This window comes from Hemitrygon akajei, chromosome 8, assembly GCF_048418815.1.
Source record: "Hemitrygon akajei chromosome 8, sHemAka1.3, whole genome shotgun sequence".
In the NCBI taxonomy this organism is placed as follows: domain Eukaryota; kingdom Metazoa; phylum Chordata; class Chondrichthyes; order Myliobatiformes; family Dasyatidae; genus Hemitrygon; species Hemitrygon akajei.
In genome coordinates, this window is record NC_133131.1 from 138,901,940 (window position 1) to 138,926,429 (window position 24,490).

The 24,490-nt window shown below is 40.4% G+C and overlaps 1 protein-coding gene across 8 annotated transcripts in view; it reads right to left on the bottom strand.

The window, feature by feature from the left end:
• Positions 1-24,490, bottom strand: part of mpp7a (MAGUK p55 scaffold protein 7a) — a 464,536-nt gene that overhangs the window by 89,914 nt on the left and 350,132 nt on the right. For 6 of the 8 annotated variants that reach the window (XM_073054744.1, XM_073054741.1, XM_073054742.1 and 3 more), the window contains 4 exons: positions 16,744-16,940; positions 15,886-15,950; positions 13,252-13,272; positions 7,664-7,705 (listed from right to left, as the gene is read on the bottom strand). In XM_073054744.1, coding sequence (XP_072910845.1) covers positions 7,664-7,705; positions 13,252-13,272; positions 15,886-15,950; positions 16,744-16,940 — 325 coding nt within the window. The remainder of the gene's footprint in view (positions 1-7,663; positions 7,706-13,251; positions 13,273-15,885; positions 15,951-16,743; positions 16,941-24,490) is intronic. The other 2 variants (XM_073054745.1, XM_073054746.1) reach the window with 2 other exon arrangements.

Here is a 24,490-nt window from a genome sequence, read left to right on the forward strand (position 1 = left end):
TGCCAGAAAGCAGGATCTCCCAGTGGCCACACATTTTAATTCCACGTCCCATTCCCATTCTGATATGTCTATCCATGGCCTCCACTACTGTCAAGATGAAGCTACACTCAGGTTGGAGGAACAACACCTTATATACCAACTGGGTAGCCTCCAACCTGATGGCATGAACATTGACTTCTCTAACTTCCGTTAATGCCCCTCCTCCCCTTCTTACCCCAAACCTGATTTATTTATTTCTCCTCCCCTTTTTTCCTTTCTTTCTGCCCATCATTTTCCTCTCTTTCTGCCCATCACTCTGCCTGTTCTCCATCTCCCTCTGCTGCTCCCCTCCCCCTTTGTTTCTTCCTCAGCCTCCCGTCCCATGATCCTTTCCCTTCTCCAGCTCTGTATCACTTTTGCCAATCACCTTTCCAGCTCTTAGCTTCATCCCACCCCCTCTGGTCTACTCCTATCATTTCGCATTTCCCCCTCCCCCCACTACTTTCAAATCTCTTACTATCTTTCCTTTCAGTTAGTCCTGACGAAGGGTCTCGGCCCGAAACGTCAACAGTGTTTCTCCCTATAGATGCTGCCTGGCCTGCTGTGTTCCACCAGCATTTTGTGTGTGTTGTTAGAAGAATAGAGTAGAGCTTTGTACTCCGGATCTACACTCTGATGGTAGATTGTCAGTGGCAGCCGAATCATACTGCTTCATGCATTGTCTGCAGCAGCCGGGCCTCAAGACTGTTTGGAACTGATAAGCCATAAATGGCGTGTGTGAACATAGAAGCTGAGGGACAACATGAGGAGCTGGATGAGAATGGGAAACAAAATATTTAAAGACAGGCAACACACACAAAATGCTGGTGGAATGCTGCAAGCCAGGCAGCATCTATAGGAAGAAGTACAGTCGATGTTTCAGGTTGAGACCCTTCGTCAGGACTAACTGTAAAAAGAGATAGTAAGAGATTTGAGAGGGGGAGGGGAGACCCGAAATGGTAGGAGAAGACAGGAGGGGGATGGATGAAGCTAAGATCTGGAAAGCTGATTGGCAAAAGGGATACAAGGCTGGAGAAGGTGGAGTATCATAGGATGGAAGGCCTTGGAAGAAAGAAAGGGGGAGGGGAGCAACAGAGGAAGATGGAGAACAGGCAAGGAGTTATTGTGAAAGGGAAAGAGAGAGAAAATAAAAATATATATAATTTAAAAATAAAATTAAATAAATAAATAGGCATGGGGTAAGAAGGGGAGGAGGGGCATTAATGGAAGTTAGAGAAATCCAGATGGAATATAAGGTGCTGTTCCTCCAACCTGAATGTGGCTTCATCTTGACAGTAGAGGAGGCCATGGGTAGACATATCAGAATGGGACTGGGACGTGGAATTAGAATGTGTGGCCACTGGGAGATCCTGCTTCGTCTGGCGGACAGATTGTAGGTGTTCAGCGAAACGGTCTCTGTGTCTGTGTCAGGTCTCACCAATATATAAAAGGCCACACCGGGAGCACCGGACGCAGTATACCACACCAGCCGACTCACAGGTGAAGTGTCACCTCACCTGGGAGGACTGTCTGGGGCCCTGTATGGTGGTGAGGGAGGAAGTGTAAGGGCAGGTGTAGCACTTGTTCCACTTACAAGGATAAGTGCCAGGAGGGAGATCGGTGGGAAGGGATGGCAGGGACGAATGGACAAGGGAGTCGCATAGGGAGCAATCCCTGGGGAAAGCAGAAAAGGTGGGAGGGAGCTGTGCTTGGTAGTGGGATCCCATTGGAGGTGGCGGAAGTTACGAAGGATTATACGTTGGACCCAGAGGCTGGTGGGGTGGTAGGTGAGGACAAGGGGAACCCTATCCCAAGTGGGGTGGTGGGCAGATGGGGTGTGGGCAGATGTGCAGGAAATAGGAGAGGTGTGTTTGAGAGCAGAGTTGATGGTGGAAGAAGGTAAGCCTCTTTGTTTAAAAAATGAAGACATCTCCTTCGTCCCGGAATGGAAAGCCTTATCCTGAGAGCAGATGTGGCAGAGACGGAGGAATTGTGAGAAGGGGATGGCATTTTTGCATGAGACAGGGTGGGAAGAGGAATAGTCCAGGTAGCTGTGAGAGTCTGTAGGCTTATAGTAGATATCAGTAGATAAGCCGTCTCCAGAGATGGAGACAGAAAGATCAAGAAAGGGGAGGGATGTGTCAGAAATGGACCAAGTAAATTTGAGGGCAGGGTGAAAATTGGAGGCAAAGTTAATGAAGTCAACGAGCTCAGCATGCGTGCAGGAGGCAGTGCCAATGCAGTTGTCGATGTAGCGAAGGAAAAGAGGGGGGCGGATATCTGTATAGACTTGGAACATGGACTGTTCCACAAAGCCAAAAAAAAAGGCAGGCACAACTGGGACCCATGCGGGTGCCCATGGCTACACCTTTGGTTTAGAGGAAGTGGGAGGAGCCAAAGGAGAAATTATTGAGAGTAAGAACTAATTCCGCTAGACGGAGGAGAGTGGTGGTAGAGGGGAATTGGTTAGGTCTGGAATCCAAAAAGAAGTGGAGAGCTTTGAGACCTTCCTGGTGGGGGATGGAGGTATATAGGGACTGGATGTCCATGGTGAAAATAAGGTGGTGGGGGCCAGGGAACTTAAAATCATTGAAAAAATTCAAAGCATGTGAAGTGTCACGAACATAGGTGGGAAGGGATTGAACAACGGGGGATAAAACAGTGTCAAGGTATGCAGAAATGAGCTCGGTGGGGCAGGAGCAGAATTCACTATATTCACTTCGCTACATAGATGACTGAATTGGTGCTGCCTCCTGCATGCATGCTGAGCTCGTCGACTTCATTAAATTTGCCTCCAACTTTCAACCTGCCCTCAAGTTTACCTGGTCCATTTCCGACACATCCCTTCCCCTTTCTTGATCTTTCTGTCTCCATCTCTGGAGACGGCTTATCTACTGATATCTACTATAAGCCTACAGACAGCTACCTGGACCATTCCTCTTCCAACCTTGTCTCTTGCAAAAATGCTATTCCCTTCTCACAATTCCTCCATCTCCGCCGCATCAGCTCTCAGGATGAGGCTTTTCATTCCAGGACGAAGGAGATGTCTTCCTTTTTTAAACAAAGGGGCTTTCCTTCTTCCACCATCAACTCTGCTCTCAAATGCATTTCTCCCATTTCCCGCACATCTGCCCTCACCCCATCCGCCCGCCACCCCACTCAGGATAGGGTTCCCCTTGTCCTCACCTACCAACCCACCAGCCTCCAGGTCCAACGTATAATTCTCTGTAACTTCCGCCACCTCCAACGGGATCCCACTACCAAGCACATCTTTCCCTCCCCCCCTCTTTCTGCTTTCCGCAGGGATCGCTCCCTATGCGACTCCCTTGTCCATTCATCCCCCCCATCCCTTCTCACTGATCTCCCTCCTGGCACTTACGCTTGTAAGCGGAACAAGTGCTACACCTGCCCTTACACTTCCTCCCTCACCACCATTCAGGGCACCAGACAGTCCTTCCAGGTGAGGCAACACTTCACCTGTGAGTCGGCTGGTGTGGTATACTGCGTCCGGTGCTCCCGGTATGGCCTTTTATATATTGGTGAGACCCGACGCAGACTGGGAGACCGTTTCACTGAACACCTACGCTCTGTCCACCAGAGAAAGCAGGATCTCCCAGTGGCCACACATTTTAATTCCACGTCCCAGTCCCATTCTGATATGTCTAACCATGGCCTCCTCTACTGTCAAGATGAAGCCACACTCAGGTTGGAGGAACAACACTTTATATACCGGCTGGGTAGCCTCCAACCTGATGGCATGAACATTGACTACTCTAACTTCCGTTAATGCCCCTCCTCCCCTTCTTACCCCATCCCCGATATATTTAGTTTTTCCCCCCCTCCTTTTTTTCCTCTCTTTCTGCTCATCACTCTGCCTGTTCTCCATCTCCCTCTGGTGCCCCCCTCCCCTTTTCTTTCTCTCTAGGCCTCCCGTCCCATGATCCTTTCCCTTCTCCAGCTCTGTATCCCTTTTGCCAATCACCTGTTTGGCTCTCAGCTTCACCCCACCCCCTCCGGTCTTCTCCTATCATTTTGCATTTTCCCCTCCCCCTCCTACTTTCAAAATCTCTTTCTATCTTTCTTTTCAGTTAGTCCTGATGAAGGATCTCGGCCCGAAATGTCGACAGTGTTTCTCCCTATAGACGCTGCCTGGCCTGCTGCGTTCCACCAGCATTTTGTGTGTGTTGCTTGAATTTCCAGCCTCTGCAGATTTCCTCATGTTTACCCTATTCTTCGGTCAGCTTGTTGCTATCAAAAATATACTAACTCTTTTTAAACGTCTTTGATAATTAGAGACATTTAAAAGCAATTTCAAATGGATTTAAATAATTAATTAATTAAAAGAATACTACTTCAATCAAAGTCAATGATCAATGGCTTAAAGCTCAGTGGTCAGATGTACAATATTTGTCCTCTTTCTTTAGTGGTGAATAAAACACTACAGCAGAGCATCCAATATGGAGTTCTCCAATTTGTCTCTGGCTATAATGTTATAATGTACAAGTGCAGACACAAACTGAACAGCAAACAGAACAGCTGCAGTTTCTGAGGAATGGCAGGTTAGAAGTGAGTATGCCACAGGTCTTTTTACATTACTGTGTCTTAATCAGGATTATTTACTCTGGTACAAAAGTCAGTAGTTGCTCACACACTGTGGGATTACTACAGAGAGAGGAGAACTGGATCAAATTTGAATGAGCACGTTGCATTGTAAAGTCTACTATCCAGAAAATGTCAATAATTAATAGATGACTGAAAAAATCTGTTGTAATTGTTATAAATATGAGAAGTCTTGCTGATGCTGAAAATCGAGAGTACACACACAAAATGCTGGAGGAACTTAGCAGATCAGGCAGCATCTATGGAAATGAATAAACAATCAACTTTTCAGGTTGAGTCCCTTCTTCAGGAAGGGGGAAGGCATTATCCAGCTTAGATTGTACAATAATCCAATGGATTTAAATTTTTTCTTTGGCTGAATTATTAGGTCTATTGAATTCCATTTAAAATTGGCCAATAATAAGATCTGATCTCATGACTTCTGAATTACAGTCCCACTGCCATAACTATCACTATATATATTTTATAGTCAATTGAAATGAATATTAATGCAAAGTATACACAGAACTAGAAACCATGGAATATATTTTTACAAAGCCAAATGCACAAGTGAATAAAGGATTTATTCGCAAACACTCAACTAAGATTTTAAAAAAATAGGCCTCAAGTGCTATTGAATTGAAAGGTTTCTGAAACCCAGCTGCCTTTACATTTGTTCTTTAAATTCAAAGAACATCAGTTGAAAGTATAAGATATTTGCTCTTTCTTTCATGATTATCAGTGGAGTAAATGCAAATTGTCCAATCTCCAAAACTCAATATTTTACCACAAGTTGCCACTCAAACGTTCCTGCAACTTGCAATATATGAAATTGTTTATAAATCAGTCCAGAGTTTGAGCATTTTTCCATTTGAAAATTGCATTCATATTTCTTTGTACATTGAATAGTGATGATTTATCACAGTTTTAACACATTAACTTAAGAAATAACTTTTAATACAGTACATAAAAAGAGTTTTGCACAAAAAACTTAGTGTATGATCTTCCTTGAAGGACAATAAAGAGTTAGAAATGACAGAAACCCACTGTAATGTGCATCAGAGAAAGAGATTGCTTTCTACCTTTGTGCTTTTCACTTTACAAAAGGTTGTGGAAACTCTATATCCATTGAAATAAAGTTTATGCTTCAAATTCCTTGATATTTTCCCCCAGTCCTCAGTCTAAGCAAGACACACTTTGCTTGTTTTCTTGGTTATTCTTTTTAATAATTTTCCTACCCCATTCACTAAGGTTCTCTTGTATCTTTTTGATGGACTAGAGAGGATTAGAAGATTATGGTTAGCTCTTCTACAATTTCTATTGTCACTTCCTTGAATTGGGCTTGTTAGGGATAGCATGGTTTTGTGCAAGAGCAGTCCCGTCTCACAAATCTGATAGAATTTTTTGAGGAAGTGACAAATAGGACTCATGATGATAGGACTGTGGATGTTGGCTTCATGAGCTTTGGTAAAGTCCTTCATGATAGCCTGGATCAGAAGATTAAATCACATGGGAATCATGGTGAGTTGTGTTCTACTGACTGGCGGTCTGTGACCAGTGTGTTCCATAAGGATCAGTGTTAGGATCTCTGTTGTATATTAATTACTGTTTTGAAAATAAAGGTACTTTGATTAGTAACACACACAAAATGCTGGAGGAACTCAGCAGGACAGGCAGCATCTATGGAAACAAATATACAGTCATCATTTTGGGCTGAGACCCTTCAGCAGGACTGGAAATGAAGGGGAATGATGCCAGAATAAAAAGGAGGGGGGGGAGGGGAAGGAATAAAAGCGAGAAGGTGGCAGGTGAAACCAGGTGGGTGGGAGAGAGGGATGAAGTAAGGAGTTTGGAGGTTATAGGTGGAAAAGGCAAAGGGCTGGAGAAGAAGTAATGTGATAAGAGAGAAGCGTGCACCCTGGAGAAACAGAAGGAGGAGGGGAGCCGGGGTAAGTGATAGGCAGGTGAGAAGAGGTAAAAGGGCAGAGTGCGGAATAGATAAGGGAAGAAGGAGGGAAAAAATTACTGGAATGATAAATCAATATTCATGCCATCAGGATGGAGGCTACCTGGACAGAATATGAGCTGTTGTTCCTCGACACAGATAGTTGCAAAAGAGGGGGTCATGGGAATGGGGATAGGAATTAAAATGGTTGGCTATCGGATAATTCCACTTTTTACAGATGGAGTGGAGGTGCTTGACAATTCATGTCAGGTGTCACCAATGTAGGGGAGGCCACATTGAGAGCACTGGATACAGCAGACAACCCCAACAGATTCATAAGTGAAGTATTTCCTAACTGGAAGGACAATTTGGTGCCCTGAACAAAGGTGAGGGAAGAGGTGACTGAGCAGGTGTAGCATCTCTGTCATTTGCAGGGGTATGTGCCAGGAGAGAGATTGGTGGGCAGGGACGAATAGACAAGGGAATCCCAGAGGGAGCATTCCCTACGGAAAGCAGAGAACGGAGGTGGAGGGGAGGTAGAGATGTGTTTGGTGGTAGTTTAATTAGTAAGTTTGCAGACAACACAAAAATACACTCTGAAGTCCACAAAAATGAAAATAATGCAATCAACAGGGTGCTGATTCCCAATTGCAAGTTTTGTGTTGGTCCAGGACAAATTTTGATCCAGGTCCTGCTTTAATCTTGCACTGTTATGTGATAATTAGAAAAGTGATATTTGGCCATTTGCAACTCATCTTACTAACATCAATATTTCTTTGACCATTTGCAACAACTGTATACAGTAAGAAGTTCCAGGCCATTGAATACATTGGCAAAGACCATTGCTAACCTGAATTTAAAACATCTGAATTTGGATAGTACTTTCATTTCTAAACTCAACTGTTCTGTTGTTTCTAAGAAAAAAAAATTAAAAGTTAAGAAAATTCATTTACAAAATAAAATATAAAGAAAGTTTGAAACAATCAGACAAACAGAAATTGACTGAGTTTCCAAATGTTATGCACTGTTATAGACAAAAGATTTGACAATTAAGAGAAGTTCAGAAATAAATGATATCATGAGCTGTGTCTATTTGCTCACCTATATAGAGTCCACTGAAAAGGTCACCATATTCAGCATCTTCTGGAGAAAGGATACAAGCATAATGAACAAAGGCAAGAAAAAGAAGCAGAACAGTTAAGAGGCTCAACCAAAAATGCAGACAGATACAACATAAGCCATCAAGACAAGAGCTCCAGTTAACACTGACTTAGAGATTTCAAGTTTTCAATTTGAGGTGGATTCCTTCTTTTGACTCTTTCATATAATGCTTTGAAAAATACATTTGCAAACATTTTAAACAGAAGAAAAGGCATAAACATATTATAGCACTTCATAATCAATTGCATTTATAAACTTACTTAAAAAGGCACCACTTTGAGTTCTGAGAGATTTCAACATTAAAATATATCACAGCCAATGTTTATGCCACTACTGTGTTTTTCAGTGAGAACTATTCAAATACCCGGTTATTGATTCTGGCTTCACTGGCCAATTTTCAACAAACCACGAGCATTTTAGTTACTATTTTACTTGAAGTTTTGAGGATTTTGCTTCAATTCTGGATTTAATTTTATGAAGAACATCTGTGAAAACTTGGCCAATTTTTTATAACAAGTTCATACATCCATGAGATAAAAGTGGCTTTGCAAACACTTCATTATTGCAACTTCAGTCTCAATTCTTAGTATCAAGGCAATTAACGTATTGCTACCGTATTAAAGGATAAGGCACTTGCTAACAGATCCTGGAAAATACTTTGATAGCTGGCTAAGCTGTGCCTCTTATCTAAACTACGTAGGTTTCCAAATGTTCTATTAAAAAAATCTTAAAATCAAACAACTAAAATATTGTAAAAATTTGCCTGAAAATTAAAAATCACAGAAAACTGTATCAAAATAATTGATATGATAAGTATTCTCTTTTCATTTCCAATTCATGTTACAGAACGAACAATGAAAACTACAGTCAGTACTCAAAGGGTGCTCATATATCGCACATGCAGCAGGACAAAACAAAGATGGAAGGGGTAGGAAATAATATTTCTGCTCCAAAATGCATTTAATTCATCAATATAATCTGGTCAAGAACACAAGTGTTTTAGACAACTCTGTGACCTATGAGAGGACTATGTGATGGATAACCATGCCATCTTTAAAGGGAAGAAAATAATTGAGTGTGTAACACAACATTTGACAATGTTAAATCCTACTGCTCAGAACCGAATTAAAGATCACTTAGTAATAGTCTTATTCTATGTAAGCAAATCCATTTATTTTTATGAAGCATTTGCAGACAAGCTGTGCAACTAATGACTTAAGTTTCATATTCCTGAAGTTGCTAACTTTACTAACATATAAATGCACTGTCTGCTTTTTCCAGTCATTAAATAAATAAATCAACATGCTATCTGAGAAATTTGACTTATTTTGAGGTTGAATCAGCCCACTCTAAACCTTTATAGACGAAAAACTGGGCTATTGATAATTTACATGGCATCGCTTTCTACCAAGATGTTTACCAATGGCAGCTGCTACACAATTGATTTTAAAATTCTAAAATGTAAATTAAAGTCTAGTTATTTTATTTGTCTGTGTTTCCACCATCTACCTGTCAAACAAAGTTGTCCTAGTTCCATGAATGGATGACCAGTCCAAATTCAAAATACTTGCCATGATTATTGGTTTAGATTTTCCAACTAGGTTTCATTATTATTAGAGTGTAATTTGAATAGCAACTTCCACAGTCCAAGCTTATTCAGGTAAACACAGAAGTGATTTAGGAGAAACAAGAGACTACCGATGATGGAAAGGGAAGCAAAAACAAACTCCAGGAAAAATATAGTGGGTCAAGCGACATCTGAAATAAAGGGACGTTCAGCATCTTGGGCCAAGGTGCATCAGGACTGCGAATAGAGGGAAGAAAGCTAGTAAATAGAAGTGAGAGGCAGGGGTAAGACACAGGCTATTAGGTGAGAAGCAAAATCAGATGAGGTCGGAGAATGATGGGTCAATAGAATGAGAATGGGGAGGGGGAGGGGGAGGAGGAGGGGGAGAGGGGAATATTGAGACAGAGGCTGATGGAACCAGACTGAGGAGAATATAGAAAGGGTGAACAAAAGAAGAAATTAAAAGAAGACCAGATAAGTGATGGGCAGATGGAACCAGAGAGGGAAGGGAGAAGAGTCTTGGTAATGAGGGGGCAGAGATGGAGAAAGTAAAGAAAGGCAGAGTTCCTGGGTGAACTTGTGGGAATGGGACTGGAACATAAGGAGTATTGTTTACCAGAAATTGTAATATTCATTGTTCATACCACTGGGCTGTAGAACATCCAAGAGAATATGAGCACTGCTCTTCTGGCTGTGTTTGGCCCCAGAGGTGGAGAAGGCCAAGGAAAGACAGGTCAATGCAGGAGTGCAATGGGGAACTGGAAGATCAAAACGTGTTGGGGGCAGAGTGAGGAACACAAGAGTGCAGAAATCAGTAAGCTGCTGTTCAATTTTCTCTATTCATCTACATTTCTTTCATTATTAGCTTCTGGAAAACCTGACACTCAAACAAGCACTGGATGAGAAACTGCTATTTCACACACCCATACTCCAGAAAAAAAAGAACATCCTTCAACTTCATGTGGATTCTTAAAGGCATCTCGAAAGTTTTAAACTAATGGACTACAACATACATCGCTGAGATATGTTCCTCTCTAATTAGAGCTGTGTTGCAGTGATGTTTGAATCTGTAGTTAGCTTTTGTGCAGCAACATAAGATCTGTTTACTATAATCAAACTAATGGATGTTCAACCATCTAAATTACTGCCAATTTTAAAAGTTAACCCAATATTTTTATACTGCACAGGATTTCCTTTCATCCCTGAAGTGTAGAGTTGAAAAATTTGTAATAGTAAGGTTTAAGGAAACAAATATTTCTATCTTCCAAGTAATACAGATACAAACTGAGGCTCAAACATTTGCTGTGAGGAAACGTTTAGATTCCACAATTTAAAAATAAAGTAAATGATGTCAAAAGAAAGGATTTGGTTAACAGCAGATGGACAAAGAATTGACTGAAATTTAACTTCAACATATGAGCCATGAGAAGGAAACAAAAGAGGTTACTGAACCAAGATAAAGACACAGGTTAAAATATACATTCCAGAGAGTGTGACAGCCCGTAGATAAAATTCCAAAAAGTCCATTTTCATTTTTGCAACCCAGGCTGCTAATGTCGAAAGGATTGACAAATTTGCAGAAGGCCATGGTTAGGCCGCAGTTGTAACACTGTGTGGTTTTTGGGTTGCCAAAGTGCAATGAAGCTTAAAGAACATAAAGCACATTCTGTGGGATGGATCAGCTGGCTGTCATACTGTGGAGAAAATTAAGACATTAATATAATTTTATAAAAATAATACTTAATGAAGGGTTTGAGGATAACAGAGATAAAATTACATCTCCGGTTTAACAGTTTGGAAATATCAGATAATTAAAAATAATAAACTATAATAAAGACAATTAAAAAGCAACTGCATAAAATATGAAGTTAATGAAGCAAATCACTGGACCTTTAAAATAATAAAATAAGATAAACAATTGAAAAAGTGGAAGATGTGGGATATCCAGAACCCATCACAGCCAGCGATGTAATCAATGATTACAAAGGATGCACTTTTGCAATAATGATGCATTCCAATTGTAACACATATACCTGTGTGTATACATAAGTACTGATATGCTGTTAAATTTTGTGGAATTCAAGCAAACAGCTAAATTTGAATACTCAATGGTGACTGATAAATGTAACAAACTCTTGATAATACCTGCATTGTATTTTATTTCCATTCTATCAACAATGGAAGGTCACTGTTTAAACATCTTTAAACATCCAAGTAATTGTCAGCCATGGACTTGGGCATGAATGGACAACATTAGCACTACACTCTTGACTGTTAATAATGTAGAGAAGTTAATCAAATCTAACAAAATACACTTAAACAACACACACAAAATGCTGGTGGAACACAGCAGGCCAGGCAGCATCTATAGGGAGAAGTGCTGTCGACGTTTCAGGCCGAGACCCTTCGTCAGGACTAACCGAAAGGAAAGATAGTAAGACTTAATCTGTTTATCTTCCCTTTCATAAGCTGCACTGACTGAAATGTTATTTTCTCCTTAACTTTAATGCATTCCAATTCTGCTTCACTAAACAACAAATAACTTGGCCTGAGGAGTCCAAAATTTTATTTTTATGAATCAAATGGTCTCATTTTATAGTCTTCCCATTTGGGAGAATCTTCCGTCAAAACAAGGGATAGCCAGCAAACTGAAATATCTACAAGTCATATCTTATACATCAGGGGTCACCAACCTTTTTTGCACCGTGGACCTGTTTAATATTGACAATATTCTTGTAGACCGGCCAACCGGGGGGGGGGGGGGGGGTGAGGTGGGTGTTAATCACAACCGGAATATAGCTGATAAGTCAACTATGAGTCACTTATAAGTGGCTAATACACTCAATTTCGTTTCTAAAAGGGTTTATCTAACAAATTTAATATTAAACACACAGCGCATATTTTCCTCGTATGAACATATAAAATCATTGTACCAGTGAGAGGACAATGTAAGGGCCGGAGGTCCCCGTACCGGGGCTGTGGCAGTCGCAGTCCGGAGAGAACGGCCGACAGAAGTTTGGCTCGAGGGATGGCTTTCAGTAGATCGCAGCGAGGTAGCCGCTCTGCTACTTACGAAACCCTGAGCCCGAATTAGGATGTCTGCGAATATTTTAGCACCAGGTTCCCGACGAACATTTGGTGTGCTAAACAGGTTTAGAGGCGGCGCCCGTCTGTCCGTGCTCCAGGCCAGTAGCAACAGCACTTCTTGCCAGCCGCGCGAGGCAGCCGGTTACCCGAGGGCAACCAGTGATCCCTGGCGTGAGGGCATCACTGCATTTAGGCGACTGATGACCTCGCGTGCGTTCAAGTTCAACAGTGGGCATCACAGGGAATGAGGAAAGGTACCGCTGACTCATATCGTTTCATACCGCCAAATCATATAGTTTCCTTGCGTGCTTGGCGGCCCGGTGGTTGGGGACCACTGTTATACATATTGCTCAACATGGAAATATCAAAATTGTGTTTTGTTCTTATAGGTTTTCGAAAATACCTTTACGAATTTGACTTAATATGCTAATAAATGGGCCACCGGACATACTAAATGAAATCCACATCACAAAGATTTTCTGTTAGTGAAATTATCATTAAAAAATCATAATGCCAAATTGCATATTATTCTTTTCTTTAATTTCAGAATGTTTTAACAGTAGTCCAGTAAACGAAAGGTAAATAAACTATTTAAGGGCCAGTAGGTTATTGAAGTATGTATCTCATGTCCAACTCTGTTATCTAAGTTCTCTACACATCAACACACACAAAATTAACAAAGTGCTTTTGCATCTTAGCATTTTACTTTTAATATTACAAATCAATTTAGTTCTGTATATAAATATAAATTCAAATACCTTCAATTTCCTCTGAGAAGCAGTAAAAAAAATTGAGAAAGTACAAAATTGAAATTGTTGGAACTAGACTTTCAAAGTGCGCAATTGTATTCAAAAAGCAACGAAAATTAACCTACCACTCTCAACAGTTTCCTCATCTTAGAACAGCCAACAAAAAGGAGGAAGAAAAAAAGATATATTTTTCTTTTATAACTATCAACAAGATTTAAGGATGTAAGCAAATTCATATTTGTACACGGCAGTATTAGAAAACATTTCATCTATAATTTTGAAACAATCAGGTACTATATTTCAACGCAGCTGAATCCCAGAATTTTCCAGAACATGGAGATTCAAACATGTTTTGGGATTGAAGTGCTTGTTTAAGACCATAAGACATGTATATTATTTAACTGAGTTAGTTTAACTTGATGCTATCAGAGTAAAACCTCAAGGCATTCACTTTATGACATAGTATAAATGTTACTATTACAGAATAAAATTAGGTGATATGACAACTAACTTAAGTTTCCTTTCAGGAATATTGGGATTGGGTTTCTGTTTATTTGCATTCATATCATCGAGGCAAAATCAGTCAAGCCAACATTTCAAAAAGACAATTGTAAATCAAATACTTTATTCTCAAAGCCAATTACATTTTGGTTTTCTGAAATCTTTTTCAATGGTTTTGGAATTTCATTTCAAATGTGCTTACTTCTCTAGGTATGCATAATTTAGTAAGTATTTTAAAACATTTCTATGATGATAAATAAGACTAGAAATCTTCAATAAAATAACTAGAAGTAATAAAATGCACAAGGTTATTACTCTTATGAATATCAATGAATCATTTCCATTAAAATAAAAAGAAACAATTATGCTTGACTTGTGTTGATTCGTACACTACCTTCATTTGTGTAAAAGCATTTGGTAGAAAATTACACGGGAATTTAGAAGAATGAGAGGGGATCTGACTGAAACATATAAGATTATTAAGGGATTGGACACGCTGGAGGCAGGAAGCATGTTCCCGCTGATGGGTGAGTCCAGAACTAGAGGCCACAGTTTAAGAATAAGGGGTAGGCCATTTAGAACAGAGATGCGGAAAAACTTTTTCACCCAGAGAGTGGTGGATATGTGGAATGCTCTGCCCCAGAAGGCAGTGGAGGCCAAATCTCTGGATGCATTCAAGAGAGAGTTAGATAGAGCTCTTATAGATAGTGGGGTCAAGGGATATGGGGAGAGGGCAGGAACGGGTTACTGATTGTGTATGATCAGCCATGATCACAGTGAATGGTGGTGCCGGCTAGAAGGGCCGAATGGCCTACTCCTGCACCTACTGTCTATTGTCTATTGAAATAAACTGTAACCTAACTAGCAAAGTTTCAAGCACATTTTGTGTACAATTTCTGATTAAGGAAAACCAGAACTATTACCCTAGTTTCTTTATACTTGCACTAAGTTCCAGATACAGTGCGGAGATCAAGGGACAAGTACTAAATGACATATGATTTGCTGTGGTGATTCTTATAAGCACCACCTTGATCTAAACGTGCATGCAATTCCTGTTCTTAGTCACCAGCTTACGCCTCCAGTCTAAATGATTTGAGTGCTTGATTTACACAAATGGTGATAAAAGCTACTAATTATTTAAACTTTGGTGTGTTTAAAGTACTCAAGTTAATTAGATAAACTGATTACGAGAAAAGTCTGCAAGAAGTTGCCACGACAGACAAGGTTCATTACTGCAAGATGTAAGATTATTTGCAAACACCTGGTTTAGATTATTTTTAAACTTTTAGCCTTTCAAAATTGGTACCATTCACAATACATTCTTTCTTTTGTCTCAGTTCAAGTTCAAATGCAACTGAAAATGGTACCACAGTTGAGAGACAAAACTTGCCAGTTAAACTAGGTTACATCTTGTTCAAATGAATAACATTTGGATGCAGTTAAAAACTTCCTCTTGTTCATGTGGTCTTAATTCCAAAAATCAAAAGCTGAATCAAAATTTTAAAAAAATTAAAGCTATCCAAGCTAGTGGAAAACCTAACAATCATTTTACAAGTCATGCTGAGTTCTGAAATAATGGCCAAAATGTTTACAGCAGCCCAAAATAGAGGGGATTGATAGAATTCATTCATGGAAGATGTAAGTTTGAGACTACGACTACCCAATTCAAAAACACATTAAATTAGTACAGTGGTGCTCAATTTTTCAAATCACATAAGAACATTCTTACGAATGGCCTGTATATCTAACTGACTTCTGCTAAACTTCTTACGTGTTTGAAAAATAACCTATTATGACTCATCTAGCTCTGGAACATGGATAAAACCAGAGATTATAATAAGAAAATGCGATAGAAGTGCACTTAAAGCAGTCTTTCCAATTTCAAGTACTCTCCAAAGCTCTGCTTAGCTGGGTAAAATCTCCAAATTAAATCTCAATCATAGTTTTGTCAATCATTTAAAATAGTTACCATTTCACGAGGGAACTTTGCCATTCTCAGAAGTGCCACAGCCTAGCATTTAACTATAATTAATTTAACTGCATTTAACACTTCATTTAACTGTAACCATGGCTCATGTGCCAATTCAAGTAACAGCATGAGCAGAGAATCACAAGTGCAGACTTCAATTCTCCTAGAATGGCATGCTAAAGAGAACAAGAGAAACTGATAGAAATATTCTAGGTTAATGGTGCTTCTTTGCTCTTGGGACAGAGAAATAAGATTTTTTTAAAAATTATCATGCAATTTATTGACTTACATGATCTTCTATTGGAATTCCTTTGCGGCTGAACAAATGCCACAGGTCTCCGAAGTGCAAACCTCCTGCAAGAAGCCAATTACAGAACTGTCAACAGTGGAACCAGCGGCTGAATAGAATACAAAAACCTTTGACAAATATTACAGCAGCATTTTAATCCAAAGCAATATATTTTGTTTTGCTGTAGACAAAATAAATCCATAAAATTTCAAACTTTGGTTAGTAAATCCAAAAACAATTGTGTTCTTTGTTGCACATCAAATTGTTTTCCACGTTTTTCCAAACTAGAAGAGCCACTGTGATACTCTTTACTGCCAACTACTTCAAAGAAATATGAGAAAATATAAAGAGCTTTGTATTCACTTTTGCTATTTCCATTGAGCACACATGGATGTAGCTGGTAGAACTGGACATCCTGTGCTGAATGGAGTTTGCATATTCTTTCTGTGATCATATGGGTTTCCTCCAAGGGTTCTGATTTCATCCAAAGACATGGCTATACTTTAATTAGCCATTGTAACTTACCTCCGAATGTGGAGGTAAAAGGACCTGGGGAAGGTTAATGAAAGATGACCTGAAATGTTGACTCTTTATTTCTCTCCATAGATGCTGTGTGATCTGCTGAGCTCCTCCTGCATTTTGTGTGTGTTCCTCTGGATTTCCAGCATCTGCAGAATCTCTTGTGTTTATGAATAAAGTGAAAAACGTAACTTGAAGCTTAGTAGTTGCCACGGACTTGTTGGGCTGAATGGTCTGGCTCACTACTGCATGCCATTCCAATGCGCATTTTTAACATAGACATTTGCTTATGAAGTTTACTGTGCTTTGCAACAGCCTCAAGGCTGTTTATTTGGTTACCTCTCCTGGAACTGCTTTGATGGGATTAATCCCGCTCTCAGATTGGCATCACACTCTCGTTTGGCTTGCCACCAGGTTGCATCATCCTGGCTGACGATCTGAAGGACATCTCCCTTCTTGAAAGAAAGCCCAGCTTCTTTGCATGGAATAGCTTTATCCTCATTAGGGTCATAATCAAATAAAGTCCTGACAAACATCTGTGAAAGAAAGAAAACAATCATTTTTTTATAGATATATAAATATAGATTCCAGCAGTATCTTCCATCTGTGAGGAGACTGCAACATATAAAGAAGCTGTTCATTTGTGAGTTTGGGGAGAGTGAAATAATTTCATAGAATTTTTATAAATTAATCTGGTAACAGAAAGTATAGTCAGGCATCAAACCATTGAGAAGAAATGTTAAAAGTTAAAAAAACAATAATATGGAGCTCAGCAAAATTTAATGCAGTTTAATCTATACATTCAGTCCCCTCTGTGCAGAGGCAAATCTCGCTCATTGTAAAATAAAAATCCTGCTTACATGTGCGAGAAAATGCTGCCAAATTAAAAGGTTGTTGCTGTTCCTTTAAATCAGAAAGTCCATGAATATTTTGGGAAAAAATGATTAAAGTTGTTCACTACTATTTTACAATAGAAAGGATGGCTGAACATTGTCAATGGAAAGATATAGAGAGACAACAGGGCAAGTAATCACCAATCATAACCTAACAACATCACTTGTTTATTTCATTGATCAAGTACTATAACCCTTTTATACACACAGTATTTGAAAGCAACATTTAAACATGGATAACCTCCAAAGTAAGTTTATCCTGACAGGTGCTAAGCTATTTATAAATAGAGACCTGAAATCAATCATTTTGGCATTTAAGCATTTGACCACCATGCAGTTAATAGGCTATTTCCGCCACATGTTCAATGGCGATCACTGGAAATAAGAGCTAATTTTGATTCACAGTTCTTCCTAACCTCAGTCCTCATTTAATGTTTCTTTAAAAGTCACTGACTTTTGATAGTTTATTAAAGTAAAAATTCCAGTGATTTAAATGTCCATTTTCAATTCACAGTTGACAAATGTTGTAAACTGTCAAGGATTTTGTGATTAATGGATTATTTCATATGGAAGATAAACATTGAAGAAAGGTCAAAAGGGAAAGATAATAAAGGACAAAGAATAAAAAAATACATGATGCATAATCCACAGATTACTGTGGAGTTACTACTGTCCTCTGGCATTCAGACCAACCTACCCAAAATCAATTAAGTGATTACAAAAGATCAAGGAACTCTGAACTCAAAGTACGAATTATTCCAGGATAAACCAAGATTCCACAATCTTTTGTTCACCAACTAAACTGATCACAACCAGAACTGAATTAATTGCAAACATTTGTGTTTCCTCAGATGGCTAAATGGCATCATTTTTAAAATGCAGCTTTTCAACTTAATAACAGGAAAACAACCATACACCAGAAAAGAATACAGAGCATTGTACCATCACGACTAAATTATGGCTCTACAGATACAGAGGCCCAAAGGATTAAGAAAAAAAGCAGGAATTATAAAGTCTAACTGTACCTTTCCATTGGCAAAGTTCAGCAATGTTCAGAAGTCTGACTTATGAAGATGAGTATAACAATATGCTGCCTTCACCCCCTATCAACCTGTGTTGCCACCTTCAGAAAACTATGGGCATAAAGCCCAAGTCTCTCTGTTCATCAGCATTCTTTATCAGCCGGCTATTTATCCTACCAGTATTTGACTTCCTAAAATGTATCATCTCGCACTTGCCTGGATTAAATTTCACCTGCCAATGCTCTGCAAAATTTTTCATCTGATCTGCATCTTGCTGTAGCCTTGCACAATTTTCCTTACTATGCAAAGCACCTTCAACTTTCATGCCATCTGCAAAATTACTAATCATTCCCCCAACATTCACATGAAAAGTTGCTTATATACATATATGTATATATCACAAACATCCTAGCACCAATCTCTGCCAGTCACAGCTTTCAAATCAGAAAAGCAACCTTGCACCATTATTCTCTGGATTCTATCAGCAAGGTAATTTGGGATCCTGTCAGCCAGGTTGTACTTCAGGAATAGGTGCAGTGCACATACCTGTGTACATAAATGGTGCAGAGGTTGGGGCTCAACAGCTTCAAGTTCTTAGCAGTGAACAACACCATTAGTCTGTCCTGATCCAACCACATAAACACCATAGTCAAGAAAGCTCACCGATGTCTCTACTTCCTTGGGTGTGGTGTGTCCCGTCGACCCTTACAATTATTTATCATTACACCCTATAAGAAAACATCCTGTCTGAATGCATTATGGCTTGGTATAACAACTGTGACTGCAAGAATCTGGTGAGAGTTGTCGACAGAGTCCACCAAATCATGAAAAACAGCCTCCCCTCCATAGACTATGTCTTTACTTAAGTCTTTGTATGCAGAACTGCTGTGGTCTAAGATTAACACCTGCTTGAAATGGGCAGCAATCATCCTGGTGCCCATGGAGAGTAGGGTAAGTCACCATCATGACTCACAATTGAATTTAATTGAATTAACTTTATTTCTTACATCCTTCACATACATAAGGAGTAAAAATCTTTACGTTACATCACCATCTAAATGTGCAAGGTGCAATCATAGTAATTTATAATAATTTATAATAAATAGAACAGTCAATGTAATATAGAGTACATTCACATCAGTGTGAGTTCATCAGTATGATGGCCTGGTGGAAGAAGCTGTCCCGGAGCCTGTTGATCCTGGCTTTTATGCTGCGGTACCACTTCCCAGATGGCAGCAGTTGGAATAAATTGTGGTTGGAATGGCTTGGGTCCCCAGTGATCCAACAGGCCATTTTTACACACCTGTCCTTGTAAACATCCTGAATAATGAGAAGTTCACAACTACAGATGCACTGTCTGGCACCACTCTCTGCAGAGTCCTGCGATTAAGGAAAGTACAGTTCCCATACCAGGCAGTGATGTAGCCAGTCAGGATGCTCTCAACTGTGCCCCTGTAGAAAGTTCTTAGGATTTGGGGGCCCATACCAAATTTCCTCAACTGTCTGAGGTGAAAAAGGTGCTGTTGTGCCTTTTTCACCACACAGCTAGTGTGTACAGACCATGTGAGGTCCTCGGTGATGTGGATGCTGAGTAACTTGAAGCTGTTTACCCTCTCAACCCCAGATCCATTGATGTCAATACGGGTTAGCCCGTCTCCATTCCTCCTGTAATCCATAACCAGCTCCTTTGTTTTTGTGACATTGAGGGAGAGATTGAGAATCAGAGGGTTGGAGGTGAGGGAGCCCACTCTGACAACCTGCTGGCGATCTGACAGGAAGTCCAGGATCCAGCTGCACAAGGCAGGGTCAAGGCCGAGGTCTCTGAGCTTCTTGTCAACCCTGGATGGGACTATGGTGTTGAATGCTGAACTTGTCCAAGAACAGCATACTTACATAAGCATCCTTCTTCTCCAGATGTGTAAGGATGGTACGTAGAGCAGTGGCTATTACATCATCTGTCGATCAGCTGTGTTAGTGGGCGAACTGTAGGGGGTCCAGTTTGGGTGGTAGCAAGGTGCAGATGTAATCCTTGGCCAGCCTCAAAGCAATTGCTTTTATTGAGGTGAGTGTGACAGGACGCCAGTCGTTCAGGCATGTTACCCTGGTCTTTTTTGTTACAGGGACAATGGTTGATAATTTGAAGCAGGAGGGCACTCTACACTGGGAGAGGGAGAGATTAAAAATGTAAACACACTTGCCAGTTGTGCTGCACACATCCTAAGTACTCGCCCTGGGATGCTGTTCGGTCCTGCAGCCTTGCGACTGTCCACTTGTTGGAAACATCTGCGTACTTCAGCCTCAGAGATGACCAGGTTGCAGGTTCCTCGGAGGCTCTGAGTTAGCGACATCCATTGAGCTCATCTGGGAGAGAGGCTGTGATGTTGGCAGCACCACAACTTCTGTAAGGAGGTGCCTCATGAGGCTGGTTATGATTAGAATTAACTCCTGCCTGAGCAAAGAACAGGACCTACAGTTGCCTACTGCGCAATGGTCCACAGAGGACGTAATCTCACTAGCTCTCCACTCTGCTTTGGAGCACTTAGATAACTGCAAAGTACACCTCAGACTACTGTTTATCAATCCAACTTGGCAGTTGACACCATCATTTCTTCAGTACTAATAATCAAGCTTGAAACTCTAGATTTCCATTCTTCCCTCTGCATCTGAATCCTTGAATTACTTAGTGAGAACTGCTTGTTGATTCGCAGCAGCTTCTACGGGGTCAACAAAAGGCGCTCTGTCCATTTAAAAGTATTCCTAATGATCGCAAGATCCTGCTGTACATTAAGTTAAAGTACTGTAGGTTTACACCATTAGCGAGTTGCTCACTGACGGAGAAAGTGAAGGAACTGCCCAAAGTGCTGCTGCCTGAGCTAATGGAGGCTTACAGTCTAATAGCAAGTGGACAGTCATGATGCTCAATCAGCTGAGTTTCTTTGACAGATTGTTTGTTACTCCAGATTCCAGCATCTGCAATCTCTCATGATTCCATTATCACAATACATGTGATTCTAGTTGACAAGGCCTGAGACTTGCCCTCATCAACAAGAATTTATTTTAATGTTCAACAGAGATACTTAATGTGCAGTTTCAATGGGCACCTTTCCTAGAAATTTTCATAGTTCGAAGTGATTTCTAGCAGAAGGCTCGCCAAAGTGCATAGTGAGGTCTGTGAGAATGAAATGTGAAGTCTTGAAGGTTAGTTATAAGGATGAGTAGCACAGTGATTTAATTTTCTTTGATCTTTCAATAAAGTTGGTGAAAGTATATTCACACTGCCTTTAAGTCAGTTAGCAATCATTGATAGATAGATAGATAGATAGATACTTTATTCATCCCCATGGGGAAATTCAACTTTTTTCCAATGTCCCATACACTTGTTGTAGCAAAACTAATTACATACAATACTTAACTCAGTAAAAAATATGATATGCATCTAAATCACTATCTCAAAAAGCATTAATAATAGCTTTTAAAAAGTTCTTAAGTCCTGGCGGTAGAATTGTAAAGCCTAATGGCATTGGGGAGTATTGACCTCTTCATCCTGTCTGAGGAGCATTGCATCGATAGTAACCTGTCGCTGAAACTGCTTCTCTGTCTCTGGATGGTGCTATGTAGAGGATGTTCAGAGTTATCCATAATTGACCGTAGCCTACTCAGCGCCCTTCGCTCAGCTACCGATGTTAAACTCTCCAGTACTTTGCCCACGACAGAGCCCGCCTTCCTTACCAGCTTATTAAGACGTGAGGCGTCCCTCTTCTTAATGCTTCCTCCCCAACACGCCACCACAAAGAAGAGGGCGCTCTCCACAACTGACCTATAGAACATCTTCAGCATCTCACTACAGACATTGCTTAATAATCTATAGGTAAACAAACAGGAGACAAGTAGAAATTGGGAGCAAGAGATATAAACTCCCTCCTGGACTGCTGGCACTGCAAATGCAATAAAAAAGCAAGAGGTTCAAAGTTCAAAATAAATTTTACTATCAAAGTACATGTATTTCTGGAGTGTAGAAGCCAACAAACTGTGCAAATGCAAAAAGAAGAAACATTAGTATAAATAAATAAGCAATAAATACTGTGAACATTATATGAAGAGTCCTTGAAAGTGATTATATTGGTTGTGGGAACATTTCAGTGATGGGGGCAAGTGAAGTTGAGTGAAGTTATCCCCTTTGATTCAAGAGCCTGATGGTTGAAGGGTAGCAACTGTTCCTGAGTATGGTGGTGCAAGTCCTGAGGCTTTTGTACCTTTCTCTTTATGACAACAGCAAAAAGAAAGCATGTCCTGGGTGTGGAAGTCCCTAATAATGAATGCTGCTTTCCTGCAACAATGTTTAATGTACAGTAGATGTGCTTTACCCATGATGAACAGGGCCGTATCCACTACTTTTTGTAGGATTTTCCATACAAGGGTGTTTGCATACCAGGTTGTGATGCAGCCGGTCAATATATTCTCTACTACACATCTATGAACTTTTGTTAAAGTTTCAGATGACATGCCGAATCTCTACAAACCCGAAGGAAGTAGAGGTGCTGCCATGCTTTCTTCATAATTGTACTTACATGATGGGCCCAGGACAGGTCCTCCGAATTTATAACATTGAGGAATTTAGAACTGCTAACCCTTTCCACCGCTGATCCTCCAATGAGGACTGGCTCATGGACCTCTGGTTTCCTTCTAAAGTCTATAATCCGTTCCTCGGTCCTGGTGACATTGAGTGAGATGTTGCTGTTATGACACCACTCAGACAAATTTTCACTCTCCCTCCTAGATGCTGACTCATTGCCACCTTCAATTTGGACAATGACAGTGGTGTCATCAGCAAAATTTTTGGAGCTATGTTTAGCCACACAGTCTTAAGTGAAAAGCAAGTAGAGCAGGGGACTAAGTACACAGCCTTGTGGTGCACTTGTGCTGATGGAGATCTTGGAGGAGATGCGGTTGCCAATCCAAACTGATTGGGGTCTGCAAGTGAGGAAATCCAGGATTCAACTGCACAAGGAAGCATTAAGGCTAAGGTCTTGGAATGCATTGATTAGTTTTGAGGGGATGATGGTATTGAATGCTGAGCTAGAGTCAATTAAGATCATCCTGATGTATGCATTTTTGCTGTCCGTATGTTGAGTGAAGAGACAAGGAAATAGTATCTGCTGTGGAACTGTTGCTCCATTAGGCAAATTTGAGCAGATCTAATTTGCTTCTCAATTAGGAGTTAATGTTTCATCACCAATCTCTCAATAGCAAGAATGGATGTAAGTGCTACTTAGGCAGGTCAGCATGCTCTTCTTGGACATCAGTATAACTGAAGTAAGTGGATACCACAAGCCACCAAAGCAAGAGGATAAAGAACACACCAGCCAGTTGATCAGGACAGGTCTTTAGTATGTGGCCATCTGGGCTGGATGCTTTTCATGTGTTCACCCTGCACATTGGCTTGAAACTGAGATCAAGACTGAGATCATCAGGAAACGTGGAAGTTTATGATGGTTCCTCCATGTTTTGATGGTCAAAGCAAGCATAGAAGGCATTGAGCTGATCTGGAAGTGAAGCTCTGTGTCTCCCATGTCACTTGATTTAATTTTATGAGAGGTGGTAATATTCAAGCCCTGCCACAACTGCTGGGCATCATTCTTTGATTTAAATTTGGTCTGGAATTTCTACTTTGCCCTTGAGATTGCTTTCCAGAGACTGTACCTGGACCTTCGGTAACTTTGTTGGTCACCAGATTTGAATGCCTCTGATTTAGCCCTCAGTAGATTTCAGATCTCATGGTTCATCCAGGGCTTCTGATTGACAAAGAGTGTGAATGATTTTGTGGGGACACACTCATTTACAGCTGTTTTAATAAAGTCTATTACAACAATGGTGTATTCATACAGATCCTCAGATGAGTGCTTGAACACGGCCCAGTCCACTGACTTGAAGCAATGCTGTAACTGCTCCTCTGCCTCCCACTACCACCTCTTTGCTGTTCTAATCTCTGGACCTTTGTTCTTTAGCCTCTGCCTGTATGCAGGTAAGACAGCCAGGTAATACGATTTCACCGAAATGCAGGCTGGGCATGGAACGATAGGTGTGGAGGGAGTTCCATTAAAGCAAGTAATTGGAATTGAAATCCCCCATGTTTGCAACAGAGGCAGCAGAGGCCGCTTTGTGAGAAATGCA